General features: G+C 48.2%; 1 protein-coding gene across 1 annotated transcript in view; it reads left to right on the top strand.

Moving 5' to 3' along the window:
• Nucleotides 1-12,122, top strand: part of LOC137562610 (complement C3-like) — a 340,327-nt gene that overhangs the window by 259,082 nt on the left and 69,123 nt on the right. The window contains exon 36 of the mRNA XM_068274113.1: nt 5,811-5,916. Coding sequence (XP_068130214.1) covers nt 5,811-5,916 — 106 coding nt within the window. The remainder of the gene's footprint in view (nt 1-5,810; nt 5,917-12,122) is intronic.

Genomic DNA, 12,122 nt, shown 5'->3' on the forward strand with positions numbered 1-12,122 from the left:
CAGGACAGACAGCATATATGTTACAAGTCAAGGACAGTATGTAAGTTCAAGTGGCAGTAAACCGGGTAAGAAGTGTTCATTTCCTGTTCTATGCTGTAATGCTTTCCAATCCTAGCAGATCCAGCTTGGTTCTGCACTAAGCATGACTACCCCTTGAGGGAAGAAACTGTTCGTGTGCCTGGAAGTTTTAGTTGTGACTGACCGGTATGTCACCCCTGAAGGCAAGAGCTGGAAGATGGAGTGAGCTGGGTGAGAGGGGTCAGAGGCAATCTTGGTTACTCTCTTTCTGCACCTGCTAGCCTAAAGATTATGCAGGAAAGGTAAACTACAGCTAATTATCCTTTCCACTGTTCGGAGGATGCACTGTATTCTCTAACCTTTTCTAGTACCGAGCAGGATCTGTCTGTCTATCTATCTATCTATAGATATCTGTAGCAAAAACTTTTTTTTTTAAAGTTAGATACTTTCCTATGGAGAGGAAAGGCTCTGGATGTCATGGAGCCTTCCCTGTCCTCTCTTAGCGTCCTCATTCCAGCGTTGTCTCTGGTTCAAATTTGCTGCCTCCAGGAGCCCTCAGAAGGCTCTGGAAGCTCTCATGGACCATGGAGAGGATGCTGAGGTGCGCTGCTGAAGAGTGACTTCAGTGCTGGAATGCATGGAGCCAGAAAGCCTCCTCTCATGCACGCCGTGCACCACTGCAGAGGGAGGGAGCCATCGCTGGTATGAAGGGAGGGAGTGAGAGAGAGAGAAGGTGGCACTTTTGGTGGCTAGTGATCTCCCCACCTTTCACACACGGACCACCTGTAGGCACAAGCCTACAGTGCCTAATGGGAAATCCGGCCCTGTGCCTGAGCGTTCTGTGTAGTGCAACTCTCTTCCGAACTGCAGAAGCGCATAATGGAGCACATGCATGGTCCTGTCCATGTGCCTCCTCGATCACACTCCACTCACCACTCAAGCCCGATCAGGGAGGCGCATGGATGGGACCACGCATGTGCCTTAGCTGTGACTAGATTATTCTCGCAGAACTTTTAGAGGGGGCAACGACACAACCAAGGGGACCAGGAGGATGCCAAGGGACCTGACAGACTAAGGGGGGCTGGAAGAATTCCCAGAAAAGTAAAAGTCCACTTTTTTGGCCAATTCAGTCTTGCATTAAGCATTCTAAAGGATAATAAACTATGAATTCATAAATAAAATCTAGGCACTACATTCTTTTTAAAAGCATCAGCACACCCATTTTTCACAAGTGACTAAAATATTTGCGCAGTACTTTATATAGCAATCTTTTTTAAATGGTGGACGGGTTGGATGGGTCGAGGTATGCATATGGAATCGCTTAAAAGGCATCGCTTAAAAGGAATCCAGGCACCTTTTTAACTACTTCAAGACTGCCCCACGCTAATGGCCGTGGCAGCAACCCCAGGACAGCCTAACGCCAATTGGCTACTGCAGGAGATTGGGCGCAGGCTGCGTGCGTATCTCCTGCTTGGGGGCGGAGCTCTGCCCTGCCTTCAGTATCCAAGACTGTTAGACGGTGAAACGCCGTCTTTGTACTTGGTACAGCGATGCGATCTGCAGCAGCACTGTACTGGGGACAGCCGCGTGACACGGCTGCCCCCTCTGTTACTATGGAGGTTATCGGTTGTCATAGGCTGAAGCCTATGACAGCCGATCACACTGACTGGCTGGCGGGGAGAGGGAGGGAGGGGGGATAATAAAATAATAAAAAAAAATAGTAAAAAATATTGTTAAAATAAAGAAATAAATATTTATATATAAAAAAAAAAAACACCTGGGGGTGTAAAAAAAACACACACCTGGTGGGGAGAAAAGGGGAGGGGGATCCCTTGTGTGCTGTGTTGTGCAGCCCTGCAGCTTGGCCTTAAAACTGCAGTGGCCAATTTATCAAAACATGACCTGGTCTTTAGGGGGGTTTAACACTGCGGTCCTCAAGTGGTTGAAGGACAACCGTGGTGACATGTGACATGATGACATAGACCAGTGTTTCTCAACACGTGGTTCGCGGACCCCAGGGGGTACGCGAGACCCCAGCCGGGGGTACGCAGCCAGGAGGGGGACTCAGTGCAAAACGGGGGAGCATGCTCACACATAGCGGCGGGGAGGGGGTCCACTCCCCCCTCCCTCACCTGGGCTCCCCCGTCAGCGCTTTCCCCCTCCGACACATTAACACCGGCGGCATGGTAAAAGGAACGTGGACTTACTTCCGCGTTCCACGCCGGAGATTCTTCTCTGTTAGCGATGACGCTGCTTTCTGTTTATTGGGAAGTTGCGTCAGGCTCAAAGAAGATCGGACCTCCAGCGTGGAACGCAGAAGTTTGCGTTCCTTTCACCATGCCGCTGTAATGTGTCGGAGGGGGGAAAGCGCTGATGAGGGAGCCCAGGTGAGGGTGGGAGGGAGTGGACCCCCTCCCCGCCGCTATGTGTGGGCATCGCTCCCCTCATGCACTGCGTCTCCCTCCTGGCTATACTTGGGGCACCCATGCCTGGCTATACTGGGGGGCACCCACACCTAGCTGTACTTGGGGGCACCTATACATATCTATACTGGAGGCACCCATGCCTGGCTATACTAGGGGCACCCATACCTAGCTGAACTGGGGGCACCTATACCTAGCTATACTTGGGCCACCTATACTTAGCTATACTGAAGGCACCTATACCTGGGGGAACCTATACCTAGCTATACTGGGGCCACCTATACCTTGCTATACTGAGGGCACCTATTCCTAGCTATACTGGGGCCACCTATCCTGGGGGGCACTTATACCTAGCTATACTGGGGCCACCTATACCTAGCTATACTGAGGGCACCTATACTGGGGGGCACCCATACCTAGCTATACTGGGGCCACCTATACCTAGCTATACTGAGGGCACCTATACTGGGGGGCACCCATACCTAGCTATACTGGGGGCACCTATACCTAGCTATACTGAAGGCACCTATACCTGGGGGAACCTATACCTAGCTATACTGGGGCCACCTATACCTAGCTATACTGGGGGCACCTATTCCTAGCTATACTGGGGCCACCTATCCTGGGGGGCACTTATACCTAGCTATACTGGGGCCACCTATACCGTGCTATACTGGGGCCACCTATACCTTGCTATACTGAGGGCACCTATTCCTAGCTATACTGGGGCCACCTATCCTGGGGGGCACTTATACCTAGCTATACTGGGGCCACCTATACCTAGCTATACTGAGGGCACCTATACTGGGGGGCACTTATACCTAGCTATACTGGGGCCACCTATACCTAGCTATACTGAGGGCACCTATACTGGGGGGCACCCATACCTAGCTATACTGGGGGCACCTATACCTAGCTATACTGAAGGCACCTATACCTGGGGGAACCTATACCTAGCTATACTGGGGCCACCTATACCTTGCTATACTGAGGGCACCTATACCTTGCTATACTGAGGGCACCTATTCCTAGCTATACTGGGGCCACCTATCCTGGGGGGCACTTATACCTAGCTATACTGGGGCCACCTATACTGAGGGCACCTATACTGGGGGGCACCCATACCTAGCTATACTGGGGGCACCTATACCTAGCTATACTGGAGGCACACATGCCTGGCTATACTGGAGGCACCCATACCTAGCAATACTGGGGGCACCCATGGCTGGCTATACTGGGGGCACCCATACCTAGATGTACTGGGGCACCCATGCCTGGCTATACTGGGGGCACCCATGCCTAGCTATATTGGGGCCACCTATACCTAGCTATACTGAGGGCACCTATACTGGAGCAGGCACCTATACCTCGCTATCTATACTGGGGGCACCAATACCTGGGGGGTGTATACGCACGCGCACACACGCACACACGCACACACGCACACACACGTGCGCGCGGCACTTGGTAGGGGGTACTTGGCTCAAACTGAATTGCGATAGGGGGTACTTGGCTCGAAAAAGTTGAGAAACACTGACATAGACGACCTGTATGTACAGTGTCAAGCACACAAATAACTAGGCTGTGTTTCTTTTTTTCTTTCTCTGGCTGAAAGAGTTAAACATTAGGTATGCAAGTGACAGTTTCTGTCGGGGCCAAGACTGGGTATACGTCAATGAAGGTGTAATTGAGATAATGAAACAGTAAAAACTTTAAAACTAGATTTAAATATAAAATAAAACTGTGGGATATCTTAAAAAAACATTTTTAGGAGAAGGAGGATAGATACAATTGTTTTTCTCATCAGTTTATTTTCACCTTCGATGTCCTTTAACAAAATATATTAACTACCTGCCGCCTGGCTAACACCAGTGGGTGTGGCCACGGCGGCAGCCCCAAGACTGCCTAACGCCAATTGGCGTCAAGTACTGGGGCTTTGTTTTGCAGGAGATCGCGCGCAGGCTGCGCGCGCATCTCCTGCTCGGGGGCAGAGCTCTGCCCCCACTTCAGTCTCCGAGCGGCTATTGCCGTCTTCACAGTCTTCACACATAGTACAGCACACTGCGATCAGCATTGAAATTACAATGCAAAATCATAATGCAAGATTTCAGGAATCGTAATGTAAACGTAATCAGCAACCAGAATTTTTAACTATCACGTCATTTTCGCTTAATTTTGTACTGGTTAATGGCAAAGCTGCCCATACATGCTATTGTCACCAAAATTGTTAGGAATAATGGGGACAAGTCAAAAAAAAGACCGGTTTTTGAGAAAATTTATTTTAAAAAATGCTTTTTTTAAATTTAAAAACTATTTTTTATTTGTATTTTGAAAAGTAAATTTTCTCAAAAACTGCAAGTTATTTTTGAAAAATTACTTTTTTGACTTGTTGCCACTATTCCCCTTAAAGTGGACCCAAATTAAAAATACAAGATTTCAGAAATAAAATCTATTTTCTAAATTATAAAAATAAATAGCAGCCTTTTTTCAGCTGCATGATGACAAATATAAAATATTTGACATTTATTGGAGGAACCCCATCTCTTCCTCTCATTTTGCCGGGACAGAATCCGGCAGACTGGTGGAGGAGATAAAAAACAAAAACAAAACACAGGCTGCTACTGATGATGTCACAGGGGAGGTGATCTCAGCTTGTGTGACGACGCCCCTGTGAGAGAGGGTAGCTGATGACAAACACCCATGATCTAAAACCTCCTACTAAGCTCAGAAGTAATGGCTGCCACCTGTATAACCCTAGTTATGAAAAGAGAAGGGTGAAAAGCATGCACTGAAATGCTCATAGGCTTGAAGGAGTGTTTATTTATCTTTGTATGTGTCAGAGTGGTGCAACGAAATATTTTGAATAAAAAAAAATGTTTGGTTTGGGTCCGCTTTAACATATGTAGCCAATTTGGTGATGACAGCATGTATGGGGTCTTTACAATTAACCACTAAATTCGACACAAAGTTAGGCAAAAATTACACAAAATTACATAAAACCAATTGAATTTCCAAATTCCAATTTTGTATGGATGTAATTGTAAAAACTTATGCGAAATTTCACATAATTGTAGTTGGCAGATTACGACCACCCCTATTGTGTACGATACCGCACAGCAGGCTTCGGGTTATGACAATGGAACAATATGAACATACAATCTGAACATACGACTTCGTATGTAATGCGATTATATTGCCCAATGCAACACACTGGAACACCCCAGTGTGAACTCGGCCTCCAGGAGAACAATGTAGGTCCTTACATTCGCTGCATAGAAAATACATTCAGCTTGAATAAGACACTATCATGAATTCATTTTTATATGTGGCACCCTCCTTGACCCAACCGCCTCCCATTTTTATCCATAGATTCCTCATGAAGAGGACCTGTGCCTACCCATAAATCTTTATCAAGATTTCGAAGTGGGTCACATCCAACCTGCATCAGTCACGGTGTATGAATATTACGCAAAAGGTAAGAATGCCTTATTTCTTACTGGCCTCCCATCTGATGTACAATCCCATTGTTCAAATAAATTCAAGACATTGCCTGCACTGCATTTGGATTTAAATTTACTACATCTTATGTCCTGCTTTGTGCAGATTTCTGCAAAAAGAAATGAACCAATAAAATTAAGTATATGTACAGTGCAGTTTTAGTAAGTTATGGTTGCCTTAAAGTGGTCTGAAAGTCAGCATTAGAGATGGCCCGAACGGTTCGCTGGCAAACGGTTCCAGGCGATTGTCCGGTGGTTCGCGTTCACCATGTAAGGCGAACTTTACCGGAAGTTCGGTTCGCCCCCATAGCGCACCATTAGGGTCAACTTTGACCCTCTACATCACAGTCAGCAGGCACATTGTAGCCAATCAGGCTACACTCTCTCCTGGAGCCTTATATAAGGCAGGCTCCGCCGGCCATTACACTCACTCGTGTGCCTGCAATAGTGAGAGAAGGGGCAGCTGCTGGCAGACTCTCATAGGGAAAGATTAGTTAGGCTGTTGTAGGCTTGTTAGCTTGCTCCTGGCTGATTTCTTATTGCTAAAATAGCACCCCTCAACAGCTCTTTTGAGAGCTAATCTTGTTCTTGTGATCTTTTTTTTTTCTGTGTGTCCCACTGACACTTGTGTTGCATAGACAGCCTAATTCATACTGTGTGTGCCACTGCCAGGCCCAGCACATTCAGTGACTACCTGTGTGTGTGATAGGCAGCTGCACATTGTAATACCCATTACTGCATATACCTACCTGTTGTGTTGAGTGAACCCACCGCATCACTGCATATACCTACCTGTTGTGTTGAGTGCACCCACCTCATCACTGCATATACCTACCTGTTGTGTTCAGTGAACCCACCTCATCACTGCATATACCTACATGTTGTGTTGAGTGCACCCACCTCATCACTGCATATACCTTCATGTTGTGTTCAGTGAACCCACCTCATCACTGCATATACCTACCTGTTGTGTTGAGTAAACCCACCTCATCACTGCATATACCTACCTGTTGTGTTGAGTGAACCCACCTCATCACTGCATATACCTACCTGTTGTGTTCAGTGAACCCACCTCATCACTGCATATACCTACCTGTTGTGTTGAGTGAACCCACCTCATCACTGCATATACCTACCTGTTGTGTTGAGTGAACCCACCTCATCACTGCATATACCTACCTGTTGTGTTCAGTGAACCCACCTCATCACTGCATATACCTACCTGTTGTGTTCAGTGCACCCACCTCATCACTGCATATAAGCAAGGGACAAGGATGATTGCTCAATTCTGATTCTTCTTGACTTGTCTGCAGCATTTGATACTGTGGATCATGAAATACTAATCCAGCGACTGAAGAATTACTGTGGCCTAAGGGGTACTGTTCTTAGCTGGTTTCAGACCTTCCTATCTGGCAGGACACAGCAAGTATGTCTGGGCACACACTACTCGAATCCAGTGCCACGTCCCTATGGAGTTCCACAGGGTTCTGTACTATCACCATTACTCTTTGCAGTCTACATGCTCCCACTGGGCAAAATAATCCAGAACTATGGCCTAGGATACCATTGTTATGCAGATGACACACAACTGTATCTGTCCTTCAAGCCTGGCACCCAAGACCCATCAGCATCCATAAATGCGTGTTTAGTGGATTTACAAAATTGGATGAACTCCAGCTGGCTGAAGCTGAACTCTGACAAAACAGAGGTGTTGAAGGTAGGTGGTCCACACATGATGGATAAAGTTCAAAACCCTCACCACCTCAAACTAGCAATTGGGGGAGATACTGTACAGTATAAAGACTCTGTGCGAAACCTTGGGGTGATCCTGGATGGAAATCTAAAACTCAAACAGCAGATATCAGCTGTCGTCAAGTCTTCCTTCTTCCACCTAAGAAATATAGCGAAAATCAAACACCTTATCCCAGCTGAAGACCTACCTGTCCTGGTTCATGCATTTGTATCCTTCCGCCTAGACTACTGCAACGCCCTGTTCATCGGATCTACAGATAAGGTTCTGCGCCCCTATCAAGGTTAGACTACTGCAACGCCCTCTACACAGGCCTGCATAACAAAGACTTACGCCGCCTGCAATTAGTATAGAACGCTGCCGCAAGGCTGTTAACGAGCCAACCCCGCCATTGCCACATAACACCAACCCTGAGCTCACTCCACTGGCTACCGATAAAATGGAGAATTCTGTTTAAGATTGGCTTACTGACATTCAAATCCTTGCACAATCTGGGCCCTGGATACCTGGAGGACTTGTTACAACTGCATCACACCCCCCACAATCTTAGATCAAAAGGACGTAACACCATGGTCACCCCCAGAGTCCACCTCAAAACCTTTGGAGACAGAGCCTTTTGTCATGCTGCCCCTACACTTTGGAACTCCCTGCCACACCCAATCAGGACAGCGCCATCCCTGGAAGCATTTAAGTCTAAACTGAAAACCTACCTCTTTAGTCTGGCATTCATGAACATCTGACTATCTCCTCTGTAACACAACCCAGCCTGAAACCCTGTATTAATCTGAAACACAACTATGCGCTTTGAGTCCTATGGGAGAAAAGCGCTTTACAAATGTTATTGTATTGTATTGTATTGTATAGTACAGAATGCTGCAGCCAGACTCCTAGCCAATGCCTCCCGCAGCTCACACATCACCCCAGTACTTCAAACTCTTCACTGGTTGCCAGTAAAATGGAGAATCAATTTTAAGATCTGCCTGCTGACATTCAAGGCTCTACACCACATGGGACCCAAATACATAGCGGATCTATTGGAACTTGATGCCCCTCCACGCACCCTCCGCTCTGCCAACAAGATGAAGCTGGTTATTCCCAGGATACACTTAACATTTGGTGCTCGGGCCTTTTTCTATGCAGCCCCTACTCTATGGAACTCACTTCCACAATCAGTACGAGAGGCTCCTTCTTTTCTGGACAGCTTTAAAAAAAGGCTAAAAACTCACCTCTTTTCCCGAGCCTTTGAGACTGCCTAATGCAGGGTCACAGCGCTTTGAGTCCCCAGGGAGAAAAGCGATATATAAATATTATTGTTATTGTTATCAACTCCCAAGATTGTCAGGACTAGTGTTGGGCGAACAGTGTTCGCCACTGTTCGGGTTCTGCAGAACATCACCCTGTTCGGGTGATGTTCGAGTTCGGCCGAACACCTGACGGTGCTCGGCCAAACCGTTCGGCCATATGGCCGAACTAAGAGCGCATGGCCGAACGTTCCCCGAACGTTCGGCTAGCGCTGTGATTGGCCGAACGGGTCACGTGGTTCGGACCCGAACGCGCTCTGATTGGCCGAACTGTCACGTGGTTCGGGTAAATAAATACCCGAACCACGTCATATCTCCGCCATTTGTCTGTGGGTTTAGCTTTGGGTAGGCAGGCAGGGTAGTTCGCGCTCCAGCCACGCTAGCCAGGGTCCCCCCCAGTCATTGTGTGTCACTGCTGGGAACAGTAGTACACCGCTCGTTCAGCCACACTATATAGCATTCTGTGTACTGTTCTGTGTCTGCTGGGAACAGTAGTACACCGCTCGTTCAGCCACACTATATAGCATTCTGTGTACTGTTCTGTGTCTGCTGGGAACAGTAGTACACCGCTCGTTCAGCCACACTATATAGCATTCTGTGTACTGTTCTGTGTCTGCTGGGAACAGTAGTACACCGCTCGTTCAGCCACACTATATAGCATTCTGTGTACTGTTCTGTGTCTGCTGGGAACAGTAGTACACCGCTCGTTCAGCCACACTATATAGCATTCTGTGTACTGTTCTGTGTCTGCTGGGAACAGTAGTACACCGCTCGTTCAGCCACACTATATAGCATTCTGTGTACTGTTCTGTGTCTGCTGGGAATAGTGGTACACCGCTCGTTCAGCCACACTATATAGCATTCTGTGTACTGTTCTGTGTCTGCTGGGAACAGTAGTACACCGCTCGTTCAGCCACACTATATAGCATTCTGTGTACTGTTCTGTGTCTGCTGGGAATAGTGGTACACCGCTCGTTCAGCCACACTATATAGCATTCTGTGTACTGTTCTGTGTCTGCTGGGAACAGTAGTACACCGCTCGTTCAGCCACACTATATAGCATTCTGTGTACTGTTCTGTGTCTGCTGGGAACAGTAGTACACCGCTCGTTCAGCCACACTATATAGCATTCTGTGTACTGTTCTGTGTCTGCTGGGAACAGTAGTACACCGCTCGTTCAGCCACACTATATAGCATTCTGTGTACTGTTCTGTGTCTGCTGGGAACAGTAGTACACCGCTCGTTCAGCCACACTATATAGCATTCTGTGTACTGTTCTGTGTCTGCTGGGAACAGTAGTACACCGCTCGTTCAGCCACACTATATAGCATTCTGTGTACTGTTCTGTGTCTGCTGGGAACAGTAGTACACCGCTCGTTCAGCCACACTATATAGCATTCTGTGTACTGTTCTGTGTCTGCTGGGAACAGTAGTACACCGCTCGTTCAGCCACACTATATAGCATTCTGTGTACTGTTCTGTGTCTGCTGGGAATAGTGGTACACCGCTCGTTCGCCACTGTATAGCATTGTGCTCTGTGTCGCTGCTGGGAATAGTGGTACACCGCTCACCCGTCACTGTATAGCATTGTGCTCTGTGTCGCTGCTGGGAATAGTGGTACTGTATAGCATTTCTGTACTGCCACTGTACTGCTGCCAGTCAGCGTGTACTGTAAGGATAAGTGAAATGAGGAAGAAATCCGGTGAAAGAGGGAGGGGCAAGGGAAGAGGTGTTTCCCCTGACGGTTCACGTACAGGCCACAGGGGAGCACCCAAGAAAACCCACTCAATACCGCCCATGTTGTCCAGGACAACAACCCTCACAAATCCAAAAGAACAGGACCAGATAATTACTTGGATGACCTCTCAAGCGTCCAGCAGTGGGTTAAGCAGCACCAGCACATCACGCACGAGGTCCGAGTCCTCAGCCAGTTACAAGGAGCCAGTGGGCACAAAGCTGACACAACCGGCAGCGACACCACGCACACAACTGCCAGATAACCAGTCCGATGAATTACCTCAGGACACAATGGGGTATTCGCAGGAGCTATTCCCAGCCCAACAAACTTCCACCTTTCAAAGGTCAATGGAGGAACAGCCAGAAATGTTGTGCCTGGATTCACAACCGTTAACTGTGGGAAATGCACCGCGCACTGAAATACAAGGCGAGTCCGAAGAGGACTCGGAAACCCAAATCCCAGAGCAATTTGGGCAGGAGGGGTTGCAATTGCAGGAGGTCGGCCGACAAGATCTGGAAGACGACGTTGGAGTGTGCTGCGCAGAGGTTGTTGTGGGGAGCTCTACTCCACGGCGGTGGCCCACAATGACATATGACGAGTTTGAGGAGATGGAAGAGGAGGGTATGGACAATGTGGACAGAGACCCAGATTTTGTTTGTGAACGAGAACATCGCCGTCGTAGCAGCAGCACAGATGAGTCTGTTGAAGAACACACTGCTGCACGAGTTCGCCTTGTGCCACAAGGTAGGCGGCGCGCAATTTCAGGCACCACAAGCGTGGAAGTTCAAGTGAGAGGCAAAAGAGGAGCAAACAGAAATCGCCAGCAAGGAGGCAGGTGCTCCAAAGTCTGGGCTTTCTTTGAAGACTGCACTGAGGATGTTACCATGGCGATTTGCAAGGTGTGCAAGACCCGCCTGAGCAGGGGGAAAAATATTAACAACCTCTCCACCACCAGCATGAGCCGTCACATGCTATCCAAACATCCCACTCTTTGGGCAAACGCGTCAGGACAGGGTACCAGAAACAACACTGCCTCCCTTGGGTTCACCAGACTCACCACCAGACCCGCCTCAGCAGCAGCAGTAGCCCAGCCATTGCGTGGTTCACAACATTCACAAACATCAGACGACGCTGACACTGTCACTTTCCGGAGTAGTGCTCTTGAGGTCTCCCAGTGTTCATCAAACACAACAACCAACAGCCCTTCCGTGTGCAGCGCTACGGTTCAGTTGTCTGTGTCGGAGATGTTTGAGCGCAAGAGGAAATTGCCAGCAAATGACCCCCGGGCCGTGGCAGTAACAGCCAGCATAGCCAAGCTTCTGGCCTGCGAAATGCTGCCATATCGATTGGTGGAGACAAACAGCTTCAAGGGCATGATGTCAGTGGCCATCCCAC

Source organism: Hyperolius riggenbachi, chromosome 3 (assembly GCF_040937935.1).
Source record: "Hyperolius riggenbachi isolate aHypRig1 chromosome 3, aHypRig1.pri, whole genome shotgun sequence".
Taxonomy (NCBI): Eukaryota; Metazoa; Chordata; class Amphibia; order Anura; family Hyperoliidae; genus Hyperolius; species Hyperolius riggenbachi.